The 26,706-nt window shown below is 39.8% G+C and overlaps 1 protein-coding gene across 3 annotated transcripts in view; it reads right to left on the bottom strand.

The window, feature by feature from the left end:
• Window positions 1–9,581: 9,581 nt before the first annotated feature.
• The window catches only part of coro2ba (coronin, actin binding protein, 2Ba), an 83,119-nt gene continuing 65,994 nt past the window's right edge, over window positions 9,582–26,706 (bottom strand). For all 3 annotated transcript variants that reach the window (XM_034183026.1, XM_034183019.1, XM_034183034.1), the window contains 8 exons: window positions 24,516–24,680; window positions 22,831–22,947; window positions 22,648–22,752; window positions 20,356–20,452; window positions 17,473–17,585; window positions 15,945–16,035; window positions 14,208–14,347; window positions 9,582–10,002 (listed from right to left, as the gene is read on the bottom strand). In XM_034183026.1, coding sequence (XP_034038917.1) covers window positions 9,868–10,002; window positions 14,208–14,347; window positions 15,945–16,035; window positions 17,473–17,585; window positions 20,356–20,452; window positions 22,648–22,752; window positions 22,831–22,947; window positions 24,516–24,680 — 963 coding nt within the window. In that variant the 3' untranslated portion in view covers window positions 9,582–9,867. The remainder of the gene's footprint in view (window positions 10,003–14,207; window positions 14,348–15,944; window positions 16,036–17,472; window positions 17,586–20,355; window positions 20,453–22,647; window positions 22,753–22,830; window positions 22,948–24,515; window positions 24,681–26,706) is intronic.

Below are 26,706 nucleotides of genomic sequence, written 5' to 3'. Positions count from 1 at the left end.
TAATTTTTTGAACCGTGTCCGCTTCGATGTGTCTCACAGGTTTAGAAAAAATTTTGATCAAACAAAGCGCCAGTCTCTCAGCAACTTCTCAGACAAAGGAATTCCGACGAGGGGCTGGACGACTCCTCCCACAAGGAGTGCTCACAGGTGAATGACGTCACCAACAGGCGTGGAAAAACTCACGCATGCGCACGAGGGTTCAAGCATGTCTGACGTAAAAACATATGAATGAAATCCATATAGTTTTTGAAAAAAATAAAAAGGACTTATACTTTATTGACAGACCTTGTATGATAGTCTCACTGTCAAAGCAACATCCATTCTGCGCTCATCATAGCAGCAGCAATGTCAGCGTGGACTACGGAGGAAGGGACTGTGTGAATTTTCACTCGTCTGCACTGTACTGCTTGCCCTGAGCCATGGTCCTTCTCCCTGTCTTCGTGAGAACATTGGCAGACCTTCCCCAAGTAGAGCAGGCTGTGGCTTTGCATTGAACCAATGAAGCAATGCTTCGATCTGCTTCTTCGGTTCTTTGTTTTTGCTTTATCTTACTTTTGCCCCGCTAAAACCCTAAAGAGCATATGTCTGTGAGTAATATTTACCTTTTTTATATTAAACCGACCTGTTACGGTCTTCTAAAACAGTTGATAGATGTATAACTTAAAAACGGGACCAGTGCTAACGCGTTAGTGTGTCTATGGCGTTTTCATTGTTAAAGTTAGCATTAAGCTGTAAAGTCAAATGTATTACAAATTGTAATATTTCATTAATTTATTTTAATTTATATATCAATAATAATAGCAACAACAACAATAATGGTAATAATAACTAATAATGCCACATTACAGTTTTAGAGAAACAAACAGATTCTGATAAAACAAAACAGAAAAGATTAAACAAACTAACAATGAACATAAATAAATATAGAAATAACTTTCCTGTGAACACCTAGTGACTTTTAAACCTCCACTTCATCCCTGTTTTATTTAAGTTTAATGAGAATTTGTTTTGGTCAAACCACATCTAAGCTGTGTTTTTACACAAAATAGAATGCAGTAAACTGCACATTTTTCTTTTCCATGAAAATACACTCAACAAAAATATAAACGCAACACTTTTGGTTTTGCTCCCATTTTGTATGAGATGAACTCAAAGATCTAAAACTTTTTCCACATACACAATATCACCATTTCCCTCAAATATTGTTCACAAACCAGTCTAAATCTGTGATAGTGAGCACTTCTCCTTTGCTGAGATAATCCATCCCACCTCACAGGTGTGCCATATCAAGATGCTGATTAGACACCATGATTAGTGCACAGGTGTGCCTTAGACTGCCTTAGACTTAGTTTCTGCAGGAATCTAAAAATGCTCATAATTGACTGAAACCTGATGGAAATCTCTCTGTGGTGTGTCAGTGACGTATGTGCAAAATAAAACAAAACATTACTCCAGGTATGTTTTTGATGAGAATATAACATCATAACTTTGTTACAAGGTCAAATGTTGATGTTGCGTGACAAAGGCCTTTTAATAATAACTATTATAACTTAACGAAATAATAGCAAAACTCATATATGTAAGTAAAAAAAAAAAAAAAATTAAAAAAATGATTAATTGAAAAAATAATCAACCGATTATTCGAATAATCGTTAGTTGCAGCCCCAGTTTGTTTTACGAGTGAGAACATTTTACCGATTAAATGTGAATAAGCCAGTTTAGAGTTTCTCAGTGCACATGCGTTTTCAAAACTGGTGACAGTTACTTTGTGCACAGAACAACGTTGTCAGTTGCTTTAGGCCCTAATTTTGTATTTTATTAGACTGTACAGCGACACAGCACCCATTTGGTGCATTCACCAGATTAGAACCGATCAAAATGCTACAGAAGACAAAGAATTTTTAATTGACAGTTTGAAGTGAGTTTTCTTTGTTTCAGATGGTTTCATACCCATTCAAATTCACTAGAATATACAAAATTTGTCTTGCTCTTTTAAAATTTTTTGGGGGAGGACCCCCAGACCCCCCATAATCAATACTGTGTTTCTACTTGACAGTTTGAAGTGAGTTTTTGTTGTTTCAGAGGGCTTCATACTCATTAAAATTCATCGGAATACAGTGGTCCCTTGTTTATCGCGGGAGTTATGTTCTGAAAATAACCCGCAGTGAGCGAAATCTGCGAAGTAGTCAGCGTTATTTTTTTACAATTATTATAGATGTATTAAGGCTGTAAAACCCCTCACTACACACTTTATACACTTTTCTCAAACAGGCACTAACATTTTCTCACTTTTCAAACCTTAGTAAAAAAGTAAGTCCAGTATTATAGAATGAAACCAAAGATCAAAGCCTGTTTTCAGGCCCAAACATTTGTTTGAGAAATAAAAATAGAATGTTTTCCTATAAATAATTATGACGGCTTTTAGAACTAACATTTAATTTTAATGATCAACCTACGGGGTTGGACACACAAGAAATTATTAATAGTGACTCACCAGTATTTCACAGTTCCTCTGACCGCACCTCTTCGTCCTGACGCCGCTTCGCTGTTGCGTCTTTTTACACTGAGTGACACCTCGCTGCAGGTGTCTTTTTCCGAGTGTAGAACACAGTTATGGGTAGTTGTTGGCGCTCTTTATCTTTTTCTTCTGGGTGAGAAGATTCTTATAAACAAATTTGGCAAGCTGACAGTATTCTGTACTGTACAGGAGACCCGGCACGGAGGAGACTGACAATGGTCTACAGTCCCTTAGCCAATCAGGACGCAGAACACAATGCATGTGCTCTCCCTTAGCCAGTCGTGGTGATGCCGACTGGTGCCGCAACTGGTCCGCCTGATGAGGACGCAGAACACAATGAACTGTAAAAAAAAAAACATGCAAAATTGCACTAAAAAAACTCTGAGGCTGCGAAAGGTGAAGCGCATTATAGTGAGGGACCACTTTATACAAAATTTGACTTGCTTGTTTAAAAATTTTCTGGGGGGGGGACCCCCCAGAATCAAGACTACACCCTGCCCCCCCACCACCCATTTATGTACCTTAAGTTCAGGTTTTACATTCTTTTTATGCTTTGTGTGTCTCTCTCCTTAGAGGCTGTTTAGAATAGATTTGTAGAATGTGTTTATTGTATTTATTGAGGAAAGAAACAGTATGTGCCCCCCACTACGCCACATTTTAGGCAATTGCTGGCGTTGATTTTTGCCAGGAAAAAAATATCAGTCAGATGAAAATTTATTGCTTTAACCCATGAACTACTCATCGTACGAGTCAGATTTCTTGTGTAATGTCGTTGAAGTTTTTTTTTTTTTTTTTTTTAAGACTGGTAAATTATGTTTACAAAGCATATGAAGGGAATAAAAAAAAAGTCTCCTGTTTTCTTCAAAGGTTGCAGTGGAACTTGTATGTCCTAATTTATCAGCTTTTAGAAACATAATTTTCCTTGTTTCATGAGCTTTCGATAAGTGTGTAGGTTTTCTAATTTAATGGACCCAAGACCAAAGCTGAAAGTGAACCTATTTCACGAGGATGTCTGTGGGACGGTGAGACAACCTGGGACCAGGAGCTTATGCCCTCCAACAAGGGTCATGATCAGATGTTTCCATTTCGGTGATGATCCTCGTGTGCACAGTTTAGCACAGATGGAGCAGATCCAACTGCCAAAATGTGCAGTTTCTCAAATGGCCATTTGATGAAGCTGTAGCCGATTTTGACCTAATGATAGTTTACGGTGCCCAGACAGAGTCCAGCCTCCGTGTGCTGTGACCGACAGGAATCAGTAGCTGCGGTTACATGGATCACAAGTAATCTGATTGAACAATCAGATGAAAATCACACCATGTAAACAGCTCCATCTGATTAGATTTGGGTCAGAGGAGGTGGTGTAAGTCTATTTCTAACCCGATCGGCTTCCATGTAAACGGCACGATGGGGTTTTCCATCTGTGTGGAGCCTTGTTGCGCATGTCTTTTACACCACATCACCATGTGATGCTTCCTGCTCTGTTTGGAAAAATGGCGGTGGAAAAACACAGTTGGACTTTATAAGAGACAACACTCCTCCTCAACGTATTAAAAGAACTTAAAATAAGTGGAAAAGCAAGACGGACATAAAGTTCGCAGCACAGACTTCTTGTGTACGAAGTCAGCAGGTCAGTTGAGCAAATTAAAAACCACTGGGAGGCAAAGAAGAGTGCTTTACACAAGGAGAAGCTTAAAATGAGCAGAAGTTGCACGGCTCCAACCAGTTTCATTTATGAATTATGAATTTGATTAATTATCAAAATAGGAATTTTACGCTTTTCGTTTACCCTCCCAAACGTGTTCTGATCATTCTGAACATATTTAATACCTTGGAAAATCTCTAGCTGCTGCTGTTTAGAAAATGCAGCTGTACTTGAAGTAATGCTCGGGATGAAAAAGGGCGTGGGCATTTTGGGCTGTTTGTCCTGGACAGAGATTTTGGCACATATCTCAAGTTGTTCATTGGGGTCATATTAGTCTGGAACAGGTGAGTTAACCTCCTAAATAATGTGCACGCATGTCTCAGCTAGGTCCACTACTAAGTCCACTGTTTCATCACCAATCATAGTGAGCCACCTGACCACCTGACACATCTACACACTCAGAATAATCAAAATAACTGAATATAAGAAACTGGTCCTGATGCTTAGTTTCTTCCATAGTTTCTTCATAGTTTTCTGCTGTCACACAGAGTGAGCTGAGGTTCACATGAACAGATTTATCCTCTGGGGTCAGATGTGGAGAATTTACAGAGCCTTTCAGCAGCCAGTCAAGTGGATCTGCAGGGTCACCAATGATTTGAAGTCGTACGTCTTCTCACTCTGTTTATCACACCCTAAAACAGAAAATGGTTGTATTTTAAAATTCTGATGTTCAATGAGTCATTATATCCTTAAGAATAAATTGGGAAAAAGCACATGGTGTAGTGGATATGACATTTTTTCTCTTAAGTTTGAAAGGTACCTTTGGCAGGAGATGAGCTCTCAAAGAAGTCTGAATGGCACAAAACATTGGAATCTTGGGCTTTTCCAGACATTTTGCAACTGATGCTCCAAAATCTAAAAGCAAACAACTTGTTTTAGTTGAGTAAAGTAAGTAGGAAATATATAAAGGCCTCACAAGGTTTGATTCATTTATTCATGAAACTGCTTTATTGTTATATTTTGAAACGGTTCATTGTTTAAAATAGTGAGATTTCATAGAGGGCTCTAGCCACAGAAAAAAAAAATCAGAAATCACAAACTAATTGATGTGGAGTTATTGATTGTGGGTCAGTGAAAATGACAGACATTCAGAAATAACCTACCTGCATGTGTCTGTGAGTCCCATCGGTTATTTGAGGGATGTTGAGGCTTTTCAGGTTTCAAATCCTGCAAAACCTCCAGAGAGGTCGCTGCGCTGTGAGATCTCAGTAACATTGAGAACTGCATTGAGACGCTCTGATCACGCTGCACTTTAACCGCTGCACACGGACAACACCACTAACATCGCAACATAAAACTATTTTTATATTGTGCCTAAAACTCATGAATATATTCTCTGGGTTTTTAGACGTTGTTATTGTTTATTTTATGTAAACATGTGAGAATCACAGTCTGTCTCTCTGTTATTTTCAGTGGGAGCTGCTGTGAGCTACAGTCGCTTCCTGATCATGTTGTTCTGGGGGGAAAGTGAAGTTTGCTCTTTAACGTCTTGATTATTGTTCTTTACAACACTGTTTGTCCTCTTTGTTCCAGACTAATATATATAATATGTCTGAAATTCAGTTTGCGTTTATTAAATTCCACGCAAATTAAACGTAGCAGACACGGATTATTTGTTGTAATTGTTTTAGCAAGTTTTCAGGGTATCATGCAGCAGTCTCTTATTAACATGATGAAAAGCATAAAAAATTACATTTTTGTAGTATAATATTAATTTACAACTGTCATGTTAATTCTCTGTGTTTTGACTGCAGCGACTCTGGCGCGCAAGGGATTATGGGATACATGAAAATTCCGAATGATGCGTTTCCTCAAAGCTCCGTCTGATCTCCAAGGCTTCAATTTCATTTGGCTCGTAAATCAGATGTTTAATCCGTCTGTGTTTTCATTCCAGTTTTATTAAATATGTTATAACCGTGTTCTGTGCTACATCACGTAAAAACACATTCTGAACAAGTCCTGAAGAAGAAACATGTTCCTCTGATGCTGCAGTTTCAAAAGAAACGAGCAAACAATGACTAATCTCAATTATTCCAGAAAAGAAATCCATTGTTTATACGAACAGCTTCCGGGTACAACTTTTTTTTTGTTCCGGGTACAGCTCATTTGCATATGTCACAAACAGAAGACGTCACAACACAAAGCATTATGGGAATGCTCTACTGACTGAATGGGATCGTAATCACAGTGCATGTAACACAGCAAGCGGATCACTTTATGACACGTTCATATAAACAGGACAGTCTGATCCACCAATCAGATCAATAATAAAGTGTCCACGTGAACATGGCTAGTGTGTACAGGGGGGCGACTAGAGTCGGAGGAGTTGGTGAAGGGTCACACGGGTCAAAGTTAGGAATGTTATGGACTTATGGGGTAAAAACAACTGAACTTTGAACTCGATGGTCACGCCCAGCTTACCTATGCTCCGCCCCTTTACCTGTTTGTGAATGAACAGTACTCACGTTCATCACACTCGCTGCTGTGTGTGTGTGTGTGTGTGTGTGTGTGTGTGTGTGTGTGTGTGTGTGTGTGTGCGCGCAGGTGGACAAACTGAAGATCTTAACTCTCCTGAAAACTGACTTGTTGCGTCTGTGGCTTTGGGAGCAACCTTAAACATTATTTTCTTTTCAATGCTGACTTTAAAATCAAATCAAATCACCAAATACTGTGTCATTTCAAACAATTTCTTATTTATTCTTTTTGTATTTCTTGTATTTAAAATGGCATAAACAAATTAAAATGTGTGAAATTCCAAGTGTTCCAGTACTTTTGGAGGGCACAGTATCCTAACCTTATGATGAGTATAAAATGAGTGTGATATTATTACTGTTGTTTAAGGTTTCATTTTCACTGTTGCTGCACTTTGTGTCAAATCGTAGTCATATCGCTCTGACAATATTGAGATACGATAATTTGGTCATATTGTGCAGCTCGACTGTCAACTAGCTAAAAACTTTGTTAATACTGCTAATTACGTCTGTATTTAAAAAAAAAATGCTTTAAGTGGCAGGAGGTTAAGAGGGCTGTAATGGGGGGGGGGGGGGGTCAGCTGAAAGGCAAAAAAAAAAGAAAAAAATGTTTAAAAACCTGCACATTATTTAATGTAACTGGTTCTAATAAAGGTCATATTTCAAGAAGATGCAGCACGTTTTTTTGGGGGGGGGAGGGGGTCAGCTCTCTGAAGGTCAAGTTCATATTTGGTGCATGTGTCCTGATGGACCAACACAAATGTAAAGAAATAATTAAAAAGGTAATTTTCCTTTTGAGTTAAAGCGGAAACATTGCTTGTAAATTTTTAAATGTTGAGCTGGATTTTTCTTCTTAGCGCCGTGTTTGTTTACATGACATCGATCAAAAGTTAATCAGCCTGAAGAAAAGAACACTAACGATCTTCTTCTCACATGTTTTACCCTAAAAACAAATAAATGAACACACTGGAATAATATTTTTATTTTAGATGTACAAGGAGTAGAATAAATTGTTGTAATGCAGTAAATATGGGCAATGTACATTATTACCGGTAGGTGGCACTCTATGACCATTAGAATGTCTGGATGTGAACTACATGTTCCTGAGTCATGCTTTGGTTCTCAGACACCGAAATACATGTTTGATATTTACAATTCAGATAAAGGTGAAAACTCGGCATCTGCGTTTCGTGGTTCTTTTTATTTACAAGTTACCACATAAATTATTTCATTATTATAATACATGTTCTGAACTTTGTTTTGATGCTTTGAAGAATGTGACGTGGTTCACGTTCCAGTTTGGAATCAGTCAGCCGTTAAAATAAAATGTAGCACAATCATCGTGAGGTCACACTGTACAAACAGTGCAATTAATAAATGAAAGGGAAAAAACAAACCCATAAAATAAATAGAAACAGATATATGCGTAACCCCGCCCCACCCTCTAAATTACCCTCCGTGACCTAAAGATGGCGCCAAACTTAATCCAATAAGCCGCTCGTGGCGCTTTGACACGTGTGTCGGTTAAATGCTCGGACAGACTGACGTGACATCGAACAGCCTGATGCTTTTTTTTTTTAACCTCTGCCAACTTATGTTTTCACCCTTGTTTGTTTGTTTGTGAACAGCCTGTATAACCCACAATGTTTCATATATTATGAAATTTTTACTGAAGATTCATTTTCAATTTTAGGTCAAAGTCAGGATTTTTCCTATCACATTGATTGGATTTTCAAAAATTCATATCTCTGTCAAACAAGAATTCTTTCATATGTAGGATGGGATCCTTTATTGCCTGACAAATGTTGATCCGGTGTCACAGACCGAACGTCCCCCCTGTCTTCACTGCACATGAGTCATTTCAGAGCTCAGCAGCTCCTCTGAGTCTGACTCTTCACCCAAAGTGATCAAATAGATTAATGGGATTATTAACCATCAGATGACAAAGAAAAACCTCTTAAAACATTCTAAAGTCAGTTTGAAGCAGAAACAAGGTGATAATTGGTGAATTGCTGCTGAGATCGAAAATGACGCATGCACAGTGAAGGCAGGGCGGACTGATCACTCGGCGGCACCGGATCTGATCCAGATTACAGTTTTTGTGGCCGTTTAAATTTAATATTGAAAACCCCATTTAATGTATATTTTACACTATAGCTTCATCAAACGTGCCCCAATCACTGTCATATTTGAACGTGAGCTGTAGACTGACACTATCACCTGACAAAGTTTGATCTGAAGCTGATCCAAATTGTGGATTTTGTGGATATTTGAATTTAATACTGAAAAGTCCTTTTGATGTATTATAATTTAGCTGATGACAAGTCACTTCTAACAGGACTTTGACTTTGAAATTTTTTCCAAGGTAAAAATTTGTGAAATTTGGAAACTAGTGTTGGCGGAGGTTTGCGCTCTACGAGTGCAGCGGGGCTCTATTTTTTTTGTTTGTTTGTTTGTGTCCCCCTTAAAGGGGGCGTCCAGAATGTTTCAGCCTGGGCTCCATTTAAAGATCTTTATGTTTTCAACAGCCCAATGACAAGTTTGGATTCTGACACCATCATGGGCTAAAAGGCTCCACAGTGGAAACGTCAGTTTACGTGACCTGGTTTGTTTGACTTAACAAACCTCAGCCAGCATTTTTACAAGGATCCGCCCCAAAACAATAAACGGAAATCCAAAAAGCACACATTAGCTTGAAATAACATCCCACATATTCAAACTTTTCACTGTTGTAAAGTTAAAAGGGTGATCTTTGAGTTAGTACGCTCACAGGAAACCAAACCATCCTGCAGGTGGCACTGTTCACCAAAACACAAGTCCTTCATTAGCTGCAGCCTCCAAGAGGCCAATTACTTAATTAGAGGTTAATTAAAGACTATCTCAGATGCATTCTTGTTCATCTTTTAATGCACTTTAAGTATTTTTCCCAACCACTCATTGGTTGCCCTCAGTAAAGGCTCCACCCACAGTTTTGGAACCATCGCTTTGCTGTGTTTGTCTTCACTGCAGAAATCCACAAAGATTCTTTTCTTTTACTCTCCACGTGTGTTGGAGGCCACGTGCAGCGGCGTTCATGTCGTTGCCCAGCATGTCTCATATCCCGGTGTGCTCTGTAGGGGGCAGCAAATAAGGAGACGGGATCAGAAGCTCTGCGGTCCGTCAGGGGCAGGAGGTCAAATGCTGCTGGGGCTGACGTTCTTCAGGTTGTTGAGCTCCAGCTCCAGTTGCCGTATTCGTACGTCCTTCTTAGCCAACTCTTCTTTAAGCCGCCGCAGCTCATCTTGCTGTCGGAAAAACATCCGCAGGAGCTACATCAAGAGACAACAAACAAACGGTAAACTGGTGCACGATTGTTTTCTAATTTTATCCAAACGTTCTGAAATGTTGGCAGATTTATCATCCACGATGTTGTCCCGCCCTTCATCAGCACTGATCTGACTGGACGGTTTGAAAGTGGATAGGACTAAATGAGCATGGAGAAAATGTGAACTGGCCTTAGCTCCGCCTCTAACATGTTATTGACCGGCCTCCTCTGTATAAAGAAATTGAGCTGTGAATCTTGTCACAGGTATCGTCGCTCACATACAGTGAGGAAAATAAGTATATGAACACCCTGCGATTTTGGTTCTCCCACTTAGAAATCATGGAGGGGTCTGAAATTTTCATGTTAGGTTCATGTCCACTGTGAGAGACATAATCTTAAAAAAAAAAAAAAAAATCCAGAAATCACACTGTATGATTTTGTTAAATAATTTATTTGTATGTTACTGCTACAAATAAGTATTTGAACACCTGCCAATCAGCAGAAATTCTGGCCCTCAAAGACCTGTTAGTCCGCCTCTAAAAAGTCCATCTCCACTCCACTTATTATTCCAAATTAGAAGCACCTATTTGAGGTCGTTAGCTGCATAAAGACACCTGTCCACCCCACACAATCAGTAAGACTCCAACTACTAACATGGCTAAGACCAAAGAGCTGTCCAAAGACACCAGAGACGAAATTGTAGCCCTCCACAAGGCTGGAAAGGGCTACGGGGCAATTACCAAGCAGCTTGGTGAAAAAAGATCAACTGTTGGAGCAATTATTAGAAAACGGAAGAAGCTAAACATGACTGTCAGTCTCCCTCGGACTGGGGCTCCATGCAAGATCCCACCTCCTGGCGTATCAATGATCCTAAGAAAGGTGAGGAATCAGCCCAGAACTGCACGGGAGGAGCTGGTCAATGACCTGAAGAGAGCTGGCACCACTGTTTCCAAGGTTACTGTGGGTAATACACTAAGCCGTCATGGGTTAAAATCATGCACAGCACGGAAGGTTCCCCTGCTTAAATCAGCACACGTCCAGGCCCGTCTTAAGTTTGCCCATGACCATTTGGATGATCCAGAGGAGTCATGGGAGAAAGGTATGTGGTCAGATGAGACCAAAATAGAACTTTCTGGTCTTAATTCCACTCGCTGTGTTTGGAGGAAGAAGAATGCTGAGTACCATCCTAAAAACACCGTCCCTACTGTGAAGCATGGGGGTGGAAGCATCATGCTTTGGGGGTGTTTTTCTGCACATGGGACAGGACGACTGCACTGTATTAAGGAGAGGATGACCGGGGTCATGTATTGGGAGATTCTGGGGAACAACCTCCTTCCCTCAGTTAGAGCATTGAAGATAGGTCGTGGATGGGTCTTCCAAAATGACAATGACCCGAAGCACACAGCCAGGATAACCAAGGAGCGGCTCCGTAAGAAACATCAAGGTTCTGGAGTGACCTGGCCAGTCTCCAGACCTAAATCCAATAGAAAATCTTTGGAGGGAGCTGAAACTCCGTGTTTCTCAGCGACAGCCCAGTAACCTGGCTGATCTAGAGAATATCTGTATGGAGGAGTGGACCAAAATCCCTGCTGCAGTGTGTGCAAACCTGGTGAAAAACTACAGGAAACGTTTGACCTCTGTAATTGCAAACAAAGGCTACTGTACCAAATATTAACATTGATTTTCAGAGGTGTTCAAATACTTATTTACAGCAGTTACATACAAATAACTTTCAGATCCCTCCTTGATTTCTAAGTGGGAGAACTTGCAAAATCGCAGGATGTTCAAATACTTATTTTCCTCTCTGTATTTGTCTCTTGCGTGGGGTTGAAAGACTGAAATGTCTCCATGTGCAGAACATCTTTATATTGCTCCTGATCTTAGTCCTGCATGATGACACCATCATGTATGTCATAAAAATACTAGAGACATTCATCACAAAATGCCCCGCACGCAGTTCTATTTTCCATGTAAAGTGCAGGGTTAGGGTTAGCTTATTTTCGTTATTTACAATTTTATTTTACATGGTGTAGATTTTTAATGATTCATCAGTTTGTTCTTTGTGAAGATATCACCATATATAGTACCTTAGTTCTTGGGTTTCCATTTCATAGCATATAGATTATACTTTTTATTTTCCTGTAGTATGCTAACAGAGTTACTTTAGATAGATAACAATACATCATAGTTTCTGTTTCTATAATAAATTGCCATGACCAAATCTTCTCCTGTATTAATATTTAGAATTTAATACCTACTCCTGTATATTATATAGTACCATATTTATTGTATATGTTGTTTATTCCCCTTAATATTTAAATATAGTTATATACTGCAGTGATTCTCAACCGGGGTGCCGCAGTACCCTGGGGTGCCGTGGGCAATTATCAAATATCACCATTATCGGGTGTATGTGCTGTAATAGTGTGGCAGATGGTGTAATGCTGCTTTATTCCAGTAGATGGCAGCAAAGCGCGCAGTAGCGCTGAGCCGTGTGCTAACAAGGAGGCGCGATAGCCATTTTAATTCCGGGCAAGTTAGTGATTTGTGTGCGTAGAAGTTCACTTAGTCTCATCAAGAAACAGGTGGAATATGCCGGAAAGCTGCACATGTTGGCAAAGTCACAAATGGAGGAACAAGGGAGACAATATTTCCTTCCATAAGTAAGTGGTTTTGGTTCTTGATATTTGGATGATAAACAGCTGTATGTCTCCTGCAGTACCTGTGTCGCCCGATGACACGGATCATTATTTTCACTTATGTCTAGTTGATATTTTCCACTGCTAGACCAATGTCTAGTTAAAATTCTTGTCGTTAGTGACTAAAAATTGTTGGCCAAGACTGGGGAGTTTTTTTTTTTTTGCACCTTAAAATAATGAGATTAATGACCCGCGCTGTGCTGCCACACACAGAGATGTGCACACACACACGCCACTGACTTCATGAATGAAACTCGGTCAATAAAGGATAATTGTGTAAAAATATAATATATATAAAAGTATTGTAATGGTTTTAGGAGCCGCGCTGCTTTGAACAGCAGCAGCTTTCAACACTAATATTTGAGAATGTGTGTGTGTCAGAGTAAGTTTAATACTTTCCTGACATAATTTAATGTAATTAAATTTTACTGGCTCGTTATCCAGGTCAAAATGGAATTTTTTTTTTTTTAACACGTATTTTCTGAGCATTTTTCTGAGTGTGTTCAGTCACGAATCTCCATTGAAAATGCATTAACATCCGGGTACTTCATCTATATTTTGCCCGGTTAGACGTCATGTCGCTGTCCATGAAGGGACCTTTACGTTTAGTGTGCAGCAATGGGACTGCGCTCTCTAGTTCCTATATACAGCTCCATGACTATAGTATACTATGTTACGTCATATCTGTACTGCACGTGTTGCTAACGTACTGTGTAGACAGTCGAGTTAGTGGTGCGTGACACATGACAGTGGTGTGCCGCAGGATTTTGTAAATATAAAAAGGGTGCCGCGGCTCAAAGGTTGAAAATCACTGATATACTGTATATGATGTCTTATCCTTCTTATGTCTTATTACTTATTATATTATATATACTTATTTCTTGAGCCACTTGGGTGGGTAGGGAGAGTTCCCATGGGATAAAAAAAGCTTTTTAACCTACCATCCCTGGTTCTCAAGACCAGGCACCTAAGTGGCTCTACTCTACTCTGTTCTACTCTTCTATTTTACTCTTCCTTTTTAGATATTTAGATATACTGGCATAATTCCACCTTAGAACTGGAATATAAAATATAAGATATACCTTAATGAATTTTCTTGTGTGGGGTAGGTATTTGGTTGAACCCTCATGTGTCTGATGTAAACTGGGATACACAGTGGAAAAATTGGAGATTGACTTTATTGACTTTTGTTTTGTGATTGGTACAGAAGATACTGCTCAATGGTGCTACTATATCGCCCCCGTTGGCTGATGTGGGTATTACAACTTGGCCAAAAAGAATACAGGCTATTACGCACAGTTCTGTTAACAGAGCACTGCTGTAGGATTATGGGAAATGGAAATAATCGAGTGGCATCCAAACAGAGACCTTTGACAGATGATCATCTGGATTTGCTCCGTGAGCTGCTGCGGCAGTGTGAAAAAAACACAACCAGAACACTAAAGGATTTTTATATAAATCTGTGTAAGATTAAAGTGAGCAACGGACAGCTGAGTGGACACATACTGACCTCGTTCTCCGTCCTCGGTGGCACGTTCTCCAGCAGATCGATTCCATTCACAACTGCATTCTTCTTTTCCTTCACCGGAGCTTTAAACACTAACTGGTTTGGCCGGTGGAAGCCGTCCTTAAGAGACATCAAGACCGGCTCTGAAAAACACCACCAAGTTCCTTTAAAAGTGTTCAGGCCAACAGGGCTCATGTTACGCAGGCCAGCAGGAGGCGCTGTGCACACGGTAGTCAATAGGCCCGGGTTTTTAGCAGACTGGACAGAGCATGCGCCTGCTATGCCAGAGATCGTGAGTTTACATCCCGAGGGGAGCGAGTGGGAGGAGTCAAAAATACAACGCAGAGGAGCTGCTACAGTCAGGACAAGTTGTCCACATTTTTCTAACCATCTCCATTTGGACAAGTGTTCTGTCACTTCCAGGTCGGGTTTCGGAGCCGCACCGGTGCTGAAAGCTGTCACATCCACAATGTTACAGAACCATCCTGTCCTGGATGGCAACCACCCAGTCAGAGAACCTGACCATCCCCAATTCCTGCTTTAGCCATTTATCTGCTACATCTATGTGATGCGTTGGCGCCCCCCTGTGGGAGTCCCTGTTTCCTTCATGCTGAGAGAAACGCACCACACAGAACAAATGTCGTAGCTGATGTTCCCTGACAGTGCGAGTGGTCCGTTTCTTCTCCTGAAGTAACTTCACAATCGTTTGAAATGAAGTCATTCCGATGTTCTTTAAACAATTTATCCTTCTACAAAACCAAGTCAATGCTACTTTAGTCTATGTTAAAAGTATCTTTAAGACCGTTTAAACCAGTTTATTTGTGGTGAGCGAGTACTCCCATTAAAATGTCTTGAAACCAGTTTAAACCAGCATGTTCTTGGACAGTAACTGTTTTAAAACCAGATTACCTCCACTTATTTCTATTAAAATGTGTTTAAACCACTATATTGTTGGTGTAAAACACTTTAAAGCCAAACTACCTCCACTTCAGTACATTTAATCCCATTAAAAATGTCTTCAGTAGTTTGAACCAGTCTGCTGCTGGGTTAGAACCATTTAAAACTAGAAAACCTTCACTTTAATTCAGTTATTCCAATTAAAAGTGTCTTCAAACCAGTTTCTGGTGTTGAATGGTTTAAAACCAGACTACCACCACTTTAATCCAATTACTCCTGTTGAAAAACAGTTTAAACCAGTATGTTCTTGGTTTGAAACATTTTAAAACCAGACTGCCTTCATTTTAATTCCACTGATTTCATTTAAAATGTGTTTAAACCCATTTTAATCACTTTATTACTGGTGTAAAAAAGTTGAAAACCGGACACCCTCCACTTTAATGAACTTATTCCTATTAAAAATGTCTTCAATATAGTTTCAACCAGTCTGTCTTTGGGTTAAAACAATTTTAAAATGAGAAAACCTCTGCTGTAGTTCACTCATTCCACAGAAAAATGTCCTCAAACCAGTTTTTGGTTTGGAATGGATTAAAGTGCCATCCTGCCCCTCATCCAGGATTTATATACCACCAGACTGAGAAAATGAGCAGGACCCACACATCCTGGACACAGCCAGTTTCAGTGCCCCCCTCTGGGGGGCGCAACAGATCACTGAGTCCAAAAACAACCAGAGATGGAACAGGCTCCACCCACAGTCTGTCACCTGATGAACACCTCGTCACAGTAAACAATAACAACAGTAATGATCATTAATAATAATACAGAACACGTGCGGTCGCTTACCTCTGTCGATGCCGCTCAGCCACTCGGTGGCAGACAGTGCGGGTTCTGTTCCAGCGGTCATTGGGTAGATGTCCTCCTGGTACGTGTCTGACTGTGAACCAGCAACAACAACAACAACGTGTTGAGACGACTTCAATACTTTTCAGATGACAAAACGCCAGACGAAGGGACATATTACGATTTTCTGCCTCGTCAGATCATCAGCGAGCTTCAACCTCGACATACTCTGCTGCCGTCGGTGGCGCGCTGACTAAAAGCATGAGTGTTTACATGCAGCGTCCGTCTCACTGGATGCCACAGTGCAGTCCACGAGTGTGTGGGACAGCAAGGACACCTTTGGTCAATAAGCTGGGGGTGGAGCACAAACAGTCGTGACAAATCTGAGACTTTATTTAGTCTCGTTGGTGATATCCAAATAATTTTTGTCCATGAAGCCTCCTCCTTGAAGCTCAGAAGTATTAGGCTCCTCCCACTCCCCCTCTTAAGATTAATTTTCAATTCCTAAGCAAAAGGCAAACGTGTCGGGAGAGGTGTAGACGGAGGCGGTTTGTGAGGCCATTAAATATTTTAAGACAAGATTTAATGCATAAAACTCTCCTGCTACTGTTAACCGTCGTCTTCATGTTTGAAGAGGCTCCTGTCTTACGTGATCTTTAGCTACACTGCCCCCAGTGATTTCCGGTGGTACTGCTCTGTTTCATCTTTATCCATACATTTTCAGAAAACATAGACAAATGTGGATGAAATGTACGCAGAGTGCACGCGGACAGCTCCATCGATATGTAACTGCAAAAATAAGACACAAATAATTAATTTAATAATAATTTAATTTGTGAAGCGTAAACACATGTTCAAGTTAAGACCATAAACAACAAAATGACAATTAACTCTGTCCTCTCTTATCTCTGATTAGTCTTGTGACTTTCTTGATTTCCCCCCAAGGTATGCAGCGTAGGGTAAGTTCTGCCAAGAAGACCCAGATTTCAAAGCTTTCGTTCAGATTCTCATCATCAGTAATGGCTGAAATCTCTGAGGAAGCAGCTGGTCCCCATTTCAGTCACCATCTCACGACCAATAGCAAGCATGCATGTTATTTTAAAAGGTCAGTTCGAATTTACCTCTGCTGCTTGCAGTTGCTGACCTGAACACTACCTCCTCCAACCCACCCACATTAGTTGGTCCCTGTCTGATCCCTGGCTGTGCCCCTGCCTTCTTCTGATTCAAGATCAATGTACCCTTACATGCTATGAGTGGGACCTCCACCAAAGACTGTTCTCACATTATACAGTATCACTGTGGATTAAAATATTGAACTTTTCTTATTAAAACTATCAAAATTAAGGAGCTTTCTGCAGCTCTTCTCTCATGTCGTTGCAAGTGACTTAACATTTATTTAGCTGACGCCTTTATTCAAAGCAACTTGCATGCAACTTCTAGTTCCCAGGAGACTTCCTGTCTCAGTTGACTTGTCACTGCTCAGACTGCATTGTGAATGAATGCACAAATTCACTCTTTCATTCACACTCACCCTCCTTGGCACAATCATGGAAATGGGTTCGATCAGGCCTTTGAGGGTGATGAGTTTGTAGAAACGGAACACCTCGCAGGCCGCCACATCCAGCCCGTGCTTTGGCATCACACCTGTTGACAATAACGAAGACATTGTCATGGCGGTGTCAGACTGCGTGTCGACGGCGGCTGTGACGACTGGTTCCAGAGTGTGCAGTCTAATGCAGCGTACACTGGGTGAGAGGCGGGGCTTAATACCCCACAGATCAATTAACCCCAAATACGAGGACTGAAAAAAACAGCAATAAACTGGAAATAAACCAGAAAAACCGTCAGTTTATTCATAACTATCGCGTTGTGGTGCTACATGGTAACAAATTGCACTTTAACTGAATGACGTTTCCTATTACCAAGGTATTGTGTTCAAGTCTACATTCGTATTCAGATATAACCCAACTGTTCCCTGTGTTGGCAGTAAGAAAGTGTTGGGGGAATCCCCAGTGACATCATGTGACACCCAACTCCAAAAACCATGACGGTGGTTCTTGGTGCTGAATCTTGTGTTAAGAAGTCATTTCTATGGCACAAAATCACGGTGTAGCATCGGAACGGCAGCTGCTTTTGACACTTTATTTGGTGAAAGAGACGATTCTTGTAGACCAGGGGTTTTCAAAGTGTTGGAAAGTGAGCACCCCCCAGAGAACAAATCAATAGTTGTGCTCCCCCACCAACACATCCACACAATTTCAATATCTTTGTGTGTTTCTTTTTATTCTTTTACATCTTGAACTCATTTTAAACATCATTTTTTAAAACATCTCTGTGTGTTTTTAAATGTCTTTGGCATAACTAACACATTTTAACATAAATAACACTATGTAACATTTTTATTTTTGTTTTGTTCCTGGGTACACAGTGTGTTTTCCTCACCTGTTACGCCTTAAATAAATAGAAAATAGCTGTTATTCCACAGAAACTTTGCTTCTGTGATTAGGACAATGATACGAGGTCTATTAGAAAAGAAACCGACCTTTTTATTTTTTTGAAAAACCATATGGATTTGAATCACGTGTGATTACATCAGCCAAGCTTGAACCCTCGTGCGCATGCGTGAGTTTTTTCACGCCTGTCGGTTGCATCATTCACCTGTGGGCAGGCTTTGAGTGAGCACTGGTCCACCCCCTCCTCGGAATGCCTTTGTCTGAGAACTTCCTGAGAGACTGCTGCTTTGCTTGATCAAAATTTTTTCTGAAACTGTAAGGCACATCCAAGTGGACACCATTCAAGAAATTCAGACGGTTTTCGGTGAAAATTTTAACGGCTGATGAGAGATTGTGGAGTGTTACTGTCGCTTTAAGGACTGCCCATGGCGCCGTTAATTTTCACCGAAAACCGTCTGAATTTCTCGAATGGTGTCCATTTGGATGTGTCTCACCGTTTCAGAAAAAATTTTGATCAAGTAAAGTGCCAGTCTCTCAGGAAGAAGTCAGACAAAGGAATTCCGACGAGGGGGGAGGACCAGTGCTCACTCAAAGCCTGCCCACAGGCGAATGACGCAACCGACAGGTGTGGAAAAACTCACGCATGCGCACGAGGGTTCAAGCTTGTCTGACGCAATCACACGTGATTCAAATCCATATAGTTTTTGAAAAAATAAAAAGGTTGGTTTCTTTTCTAATAGACCTCGTATTTTGAAATTTGTCTGTTTTCAAGCATATTCTCAATTCGCCTTACTACTACTGAGTAGTCTTCTAGAATATTCTTTAACTGCTAGAACTGTCCAGAATTTTCTAAAAGTTTCTCGAATTATCTAGAAATTTCAACAAACTTTTAGAACTTTCTAGAACGTTAAAAAAAAATAAAATTAAAGTTTGTGCTGAATGTAGTCATTTTTCCATAGACTTTAGACATAAGCAGTTGAAATATAACACTTAGAAGCCAGGAACAAAAATTGTTACATAGTGTAATTAGGGATGGCTATTGATAAGATTGTATCTATCGATTCTGCTTATCGATCCAATTCTTTATTGATTCCCTTATCAATACCGCTTGTGAATTTTCTGTGTACTAAAAGTAGGCTTTACGGGTTTTCTATGTCAATAACATTTTATTGAGTCTTAAAATAAATAAATATGAAATTGGTCACTGGATCCTTAAACTCTGGACTTAAATAAAAATAAACAAAATTTGTAGTTTTTCTCAAAAGCATTTCCTTTCAAACATTAATGGCACAAATCTAACTCTGCACCTCTATCAATGTAATTCGTAAAGAATGCAGGACGTCTCATTTTGGGAGGAAAAAAACATTTTAGTCTGTTTGTGTTATAACTTTTGGAAAGAGGTGTCATTTGATTTAAAAGGTGATTCACTTTGAAGTTATTAATTCCGACCGGACTCTGTCTCGGCAGAGAGCAGCGCAGCGTTTGGAGCTGTGTGAACAGAACGGAGGACGATTAAGAGATTACAGACCCTGCAGGGGGTCTGTAATCAACGTAAAGAAATGATAATTTTCCCAGTAAAACACCCTCAAAAGCAATGGCCGCTCTGAAGGACCGATACGGGACTCGCTAAGCAAAAACACTATTGTTGTCGGCGGATTGAATCATTTCTTAATGATTCTTGAAACGAACTGGTTCACGATACCCATCCTTTGCGCCCCTCCTGAAAACCTCTGTTGTAAAGAATATAGAAATTCTTTGGCCTTCTCTCTGTCCTCATCCAACCTTTGTCCCCCGAGGTTCAGTCAGAACCAATCAGCTGTCATTATTAGCAGACATTGGCAGCTGAGTCAAGCGTAGCCGCGGTCATCTGAATGAGCTTCAAGTGATCCCACATCGTTGGGGTTTGGAGCGAATGTTCAGAGCTGAACCAAGGCCTCGCTCACGGGGACTCGTTGACCTACCGAGTCCTTTCTGTGGGGCCGGGGACCGGAACTCCATCAGGTACTGGACGTACGGCTTCTCTGTAGTCAGTTCAAAGTAACGGATATTTCCGTCGCCCTGTCAACAAAACAAAAGGTGTCCACAGGTGAACATTAAAACGTTTACAGCCACAACGGAAGCAAAACTTATTATGCAAATATACTTAACATTTTAAAAGGACGTAAAATGTGTTAAAAAGAGAGAACGTGTTGGTGAAATGAAGCTAATCATCATCATTCTACAGCACAACAAATGTTTTTGTGTGTTCATTGGTTCCATTTGTCCTTCAGAGTCACCCTGAAGGACTAAACCTGCTGTGGGCATGTACAGTGGGGAAAATAAGTATTTGACTCCCTGTCAGTTTTCCAGGTTTTCCCACCTACAAAGAATGGAGAGGGCTGTAATTTGTATTGTAGGTACACTTCAACTGTGAGAGACAGAATCTAAAAAAAAATTCAGTAAATCACATTGTTTGATTTTTAAATAATTAATTTGCATTTTATTGCATAAAATAAGTATTTGAACACCTACCAACCAGCAAGAATTCTGTCTCTCACAGACCTGTTAATTTTTCTTTAACTTCCTAACTTAGTATTATGGTCTAGACAACCAAAAATGTCATGTCCACATATGTGGATGCCAGGCCCTAGGAGGTTAAGAAGCCCTCTTATTCTGCACTCTTTACCTGTATTAATTGCACCTGTTTGAACTTGTTACCTGTATAAAAGACACCTGTTCACACACTCAATCAATCACACTCCAACTCTGACTGCACCGTATTGAAGGGAGGATGGATGGGGTCATGTATTGTGAGATTTTGGCAAACAACCTCCTTCACTCAGTAAGAGCATTGAAGATGGGTCATGGCTGGGTCTTCAGCATGACAATGACCCCAAACACACAGCCAGGGCAACTAAGGAGGGGCTCTGTAAGAAGCATTTCAAGGTCCTGGACTGGCCTGGCCAGTCTCCAGACCTGAACTCAATAGAAAATCTTTGGAGGGAGCTGAAACTCCAAACCTGAAAGATCTAGAGAAGATCTGTATGGAGGAGTGGACCAAAATCCCTGCTGCAGTGTGTGAAAACCTGGTGAGAAACTACAGGAAACATTTGACCTCTGTAATGGCAGACAAATGTTTCTGTACCAATTCTTAAGCTCTGTTTTTCTAGGGGTTCAAATACTTATTTTATGCAATTAAAATGCCAATTAATTATTTAAAAATCAGATTCTGTCTCTCACAGTTGAAGTAAACCTACGATAAAAATTACAGACCTCTACATTCTTTGTAGGTGGGAAAACCTGCAAAACTGACAGGGGGTCAAATACTTATTTTCCCCACTGTAGGTTGACCCCACATTTGACCTTTAGGCGTTTGTTTTGGCAAAGGTGGATGTTTTTGGGGTCAAAGGTCAAAAATTGGGTTGCCCTATCTGTTTGTTCCCTGACTGCTCCGAGGTCCTTTGGACGACTTTCACCAAACGTGGCACACACATGGAAATGGGGTTTGGAAATGCCCAAGTGAGATCGAATTTAAAAAGGTCATTACTATCAAGATCACTGGAGCAAAAGTCAAAATTCATGTTTTTCACTCAAATTTGCACCAAACGTGGCACAATTTGTGGACAACCTTATGCATAAGGTCAATCTCAGGGGTCAAGATGACTGGAGTCACAATGTTTTTATTGTAATTTGTACCAAAGCTGTCAGAGATATGAAGGCAGGTTCTCAAACATGACCGAGACCATAATCACGTGTTTGTTGACCTTTAACTGATTCCTATCAAACTCCTTGACCCTGAACCTGCCCTTAAGGATTCATTTTGGTGAAGAATTGATTTTTTTTTTTTTTTTTTTTTTAAACTGATTTGAATCGAATGCAGCACACACTGCAGTGGATTCCAGAGTTACCCTGACAAGGTCAACCAGAGGTCAATCATTCAGGTCAAGGTAACTGGGGTCAAATGTCAGACTGCAGTAGCCTGTACTGTGCCGTCGCCTCACAAATAAAATACTAATTGAACAAACAAATGCAAGATGTCGACTCAAACGCTGAGTGAAACATGGGGTGTTTTTAAAATAAATAAATAAATGAACTCCATTTGATGTGTTTTTGTTCCAAATATGTCTTTTTTTTTTTTTTTTTTTTTTTTTTTTTTTTACTTTGGCTCAAATTTGGATAAAATCAAATACTGTTTCCAGTTTCACACCGATTCTCGTTTTTAGCTGTAGAGTTTACAAAGTCCAGGCTGGCGCGGTGTTAATGGCGGTGCTAACCTTTCCCGCCAGGTACAGCATATGGGTGTCGGAATCGTAGAATGGAAACAGCAGTCCCGACAGTCCGTCGATCTCCTCCTCCACGATCGGCATGGACAAGTCCTCCTACACACACACACACACAAATTAACAGATGCTCCGCCCACTTTTGGAGTGAAGACTCACGTGGTGATGTTTACAGACCTGATCCCAGAGTGCGATCTGCCGGGTGTTCCAGCGGGAAACCCCTGTGGTCAACAGGCGCTTCATGTTGCCGAGGAACACGACCCGGTTCACGCGATGGTTCTTACAGCTGGCGGACTGATGGGGAAAAAAGGCGGAGCTAAACTTCATCCTCACAAAAAGTACACAAATGTCACACTTTGATATATATATTTTTAATGCTGTTCTTCTCAAACATTACAGTAACGTGGACATGACAGTCATTTGTTCATTTCCCTCATGCGTTCATTCTGTGGCGTCGCTGGGAGAGCAGATGGACGACCGTTTTGTCCAACATCCTGAATGACTTTTAAGTTTGGTTAGTTGTTGGTCTTTTAGTCTTTGATCTTTATCTTCTGATCAATGTCTAAAAGACGTCGAGGACAGCACAAGTCCTGAACCAATCAAGACGAATTTACAAGAAAACATTTAAAACAAACTGAGGCTTTGGAAATGAAACAACTTCATCAACACCTGCTCTTAATTTCCATCATTCATGTGATGATATCATTACCTAAATCAATTCTAGACATGGCCAGAAGGTGGCAGGCAAGTCCACGGATAATTCTCTAGCAAACAAAATTTATTTTATCAATAATAATAATTTAATTTACGAAGCACTTTCATACAACTTCAAAGTGTTTTACAAGACACACAAAACATGCTTTCTGTATTAATCTGGGGTATCAAAGTTAACCAACTTTTAATCAGTTTGTCCTCATTATGTGTCCTGTTATCATGGAGGCTGACAACTGAGTTTGAGTTATTGCACTGTTAATGATCATTTATAAAACACTTCAATAATGTTTTAACCTGGTTTTGGTTTGATAGATTCTAATTTAGTTTAAATGGAAAAATCTTATACTGGTTTTATTTTTGCAAAATTTAGAGATAATCCAGTTTCATCCTGTTCCACTATGACAGAATTAAAATGGTTTTAAAAAGATGCTTTTATTGGTGTTCCAATGTCAAATATTCTGACAACAGACCTGGAATTCTGCTATTGTGCAGCACTTCCAGAACGGTGCAAAGCCATGGTCCAGGAGTGGAAGGAATCCAATTTTGTAAAAGTGTATTTCAGAAAAATAACAGGATCACTCCAACGATTAGCCAAAGGTTAAAGCATTAAAGTCATTTGCACGGTTGCTGAGACGGCTGCACAAACTAGATATATTTCAAAGTCAACACAGTCGAGCATCCACAGACAGTTTAAAAAAAAGTCAGTTTCAACCAGTTTTAGTTTACTTTACATCTGGTCAAACGTAAGTGACAAACAGCCGAAATCTGTTGGGGCAGAATTATGATTTTACTTAATTACACACCATCATCATTTTCTGCTGTTTGTCCAGGTCGCGGTGGCTGATTTTAAATCATAAATTATAAAAAAAATTACAAAATTTTAAATTATATATGAAAAGTTTCAAAATTACAAAATGTAAAATTACAAAAATTCTCACATTTTAAATGATAAAAAGGTTTGATTAAATTATTTGATTAATCATTAAAAGGTAAAAATATTAAATTACAAAATTTTAAATTGATTTTATTGATTTTTCATGATCCATAGGTCAGATTTCTTGTTCAAACTGATGTTTCTGTTGGATCCTATATGAGTCACCAGTAACAAACTTTAAGGTTCACAGGTGCGTGCACGTTTGACCTCTGACCTGCAGCACTCTGCCCGAGCGTGGCTCAATGACACGCAGCTTCCTGTCCTTACAGCTGGTGGCCAGCAGGCTGCCGTCCGTGTTGAAGGACATGTTGAGGATGACGTCAGCGTGACAGTCGATCATTTTCACCGGCTCGCCGATCTCCAGGTTCCAGATCAAGATCTGGAACGAGGCATTGAGCTGCTTAACTCCACGGAACCAATGAGCTAATTCATCTTTACCATTAATCAATACCTCAAATGTGGGAAAACTCTCCAAAATAAGTTCAAATATCATAAGTAAAACCATGAAACGTGGAAAACAACACAACATGACCAGCTGTTTTACAACCCCAATTCCAATGAAGTTGGGATGTTGTGTAAAATGTAAATAAAAACAGAATCCAATGATTTTCAAATCCTCTTCAACCTATATTCAATTGAATACACCACAAAGACAAGATATTTAATGTTCAAACTGATAAACTTTATTGTTTTTGTGCAAATATTTGCTCATTTTGAAATGGATGCCTGTAACACGTTTCAAAAAAGCTGGGACAGTGGTATGTTTAACACTGTGTTACATCACCTTTCCTTCTAACCAGTGGCGGGCACAGTTAACCAAAAAGTTTACTTCGATAACAGATAATCAAGCTAACTGAAAAACTACCTTTTATAAAAACCACCCAAGAATTTAGCACGGTGATTTAGACACGGTTGAGAGGAGCAGCTCAGCTCTCTATTCAATAACAGCATCCCCCGTGAGGTGGAGGTCTTGGAAAATAAAGCAGTGCTGACTTATGGTTTGGTGTATAAATAAAATTAATACTGAGAGAATAACTCCATTAATGTCAATTCTGTCATTTGTACAAAGTTAAAATATAACATATATATTTTAATGTTAAATAATGCACTAATTCTGAAGTTTTGTAACAGACATACAAAAGGGATCATGGGTAATGTACCTCCGCTAACACTGATTGGTTGACTCATTCATTCTATGTAAACACCAACACGTTAATGTGAGGTGTGTGTTGGGTATTTACATATATAAATGTGCTTTTCTAAAAAAAATGCCATTTTTTTTATTTATTAAAAAAAGGCATTTGTACGCCGCCCGTCTGGGGACATGGTGGCTATTTTTTTTTTTTTATGGCCCAGATTATTGTGTTCCCTCGCAATAACCTAATATCATATTAAAGCTCATGCCTATCAGAGCACACAGTGAATGGAATCAGGTGGGGGGAGACTGAACGCATATGCACACACACACACACACACACACAGAGACAGCAGACAGCAGCAGGATTCACGACAGATGAGGGAGTAAATTGCTACAAGTTGCACAGCTGTAAGACTCCGTATGAAATATAGTTTATGTACAACAGTGGTAGTAAGTAGCGACACCTGTTAGTGTGCCTTATGAACATTTGTTTTCTTTTTTTAACGTCCTCTCGTGAATCCTGTTGCTGTCCTCTGTGTGTGTATGAGCGTGCGCGCATATACGTTCAGGCTCCCCCCACCTGATTCCACTCACTGTGTGCTCTGATATGCATGAGCTTTAATATGATATTAGGTTATTGCAAGGGAACGCAAAAACTATTGCGTGGGAACCCAATAATATTGCGAAGGAACGCAATAATCTGGGCCAAAAAAAAATTAACCACCATGTCCCCAGGCGGGCTCCGTACATTTGCAAAAAAAAAAAAAAGTCAAGTTGTAATTAAATAACTGTCTGATATAACTGGTGTCAAAATAAATAGAACACTTTCATCTCCTGGCGTGCAGATGCTCATACTGCCATGAACACTACTGGCCAGTAGATGGCAGTAGAGACCGTGAAAACTTGCCAAAACAAAATTCCAGATAATCTGTGTCTGCTACGTTTAAGATGTGTCCAAACAATAACAACGTCTATAAACCCAGAGATATATTCACAAGAGTTTTAGGCACAATATACAAAGAGTTTAATGCTGTTGTCCGTGTGGAGCCTGATCAGAGCGTCTCAAATGCATTTCTTCTGTCGTGAATGTACGGAGATTACCCACAATGAACCTCTTGACACAGAATGTCCACACTAAATCCTTCAAAATTAGTGCATTACTTTAAAACTAAAACATATATCTGATATTTTCAGTTTATAAAACTTCAGATGTGACGTTAATTTAAATTAGTTTGGTTAAAATTGTAACCATAAGTTAAAATGGTAT

This window comes from Thalassophryne amazonica, chromosome 2 (genome assembly GCF_902500255.1).
Source record: "Thalassophryne amazonica chromosome 2, fThaAma1.1, whole genome shotgun sequence".
NCBI lineage: Eukaryota > Metazoa > Chordata > Actinopteri > Batrachoidiformes > Batrachoididae > Thalassophryne > Thalassophryne amazonica.
This window is presented reverse-complemented; position numbering and strand designations above follow the sequence as displayed.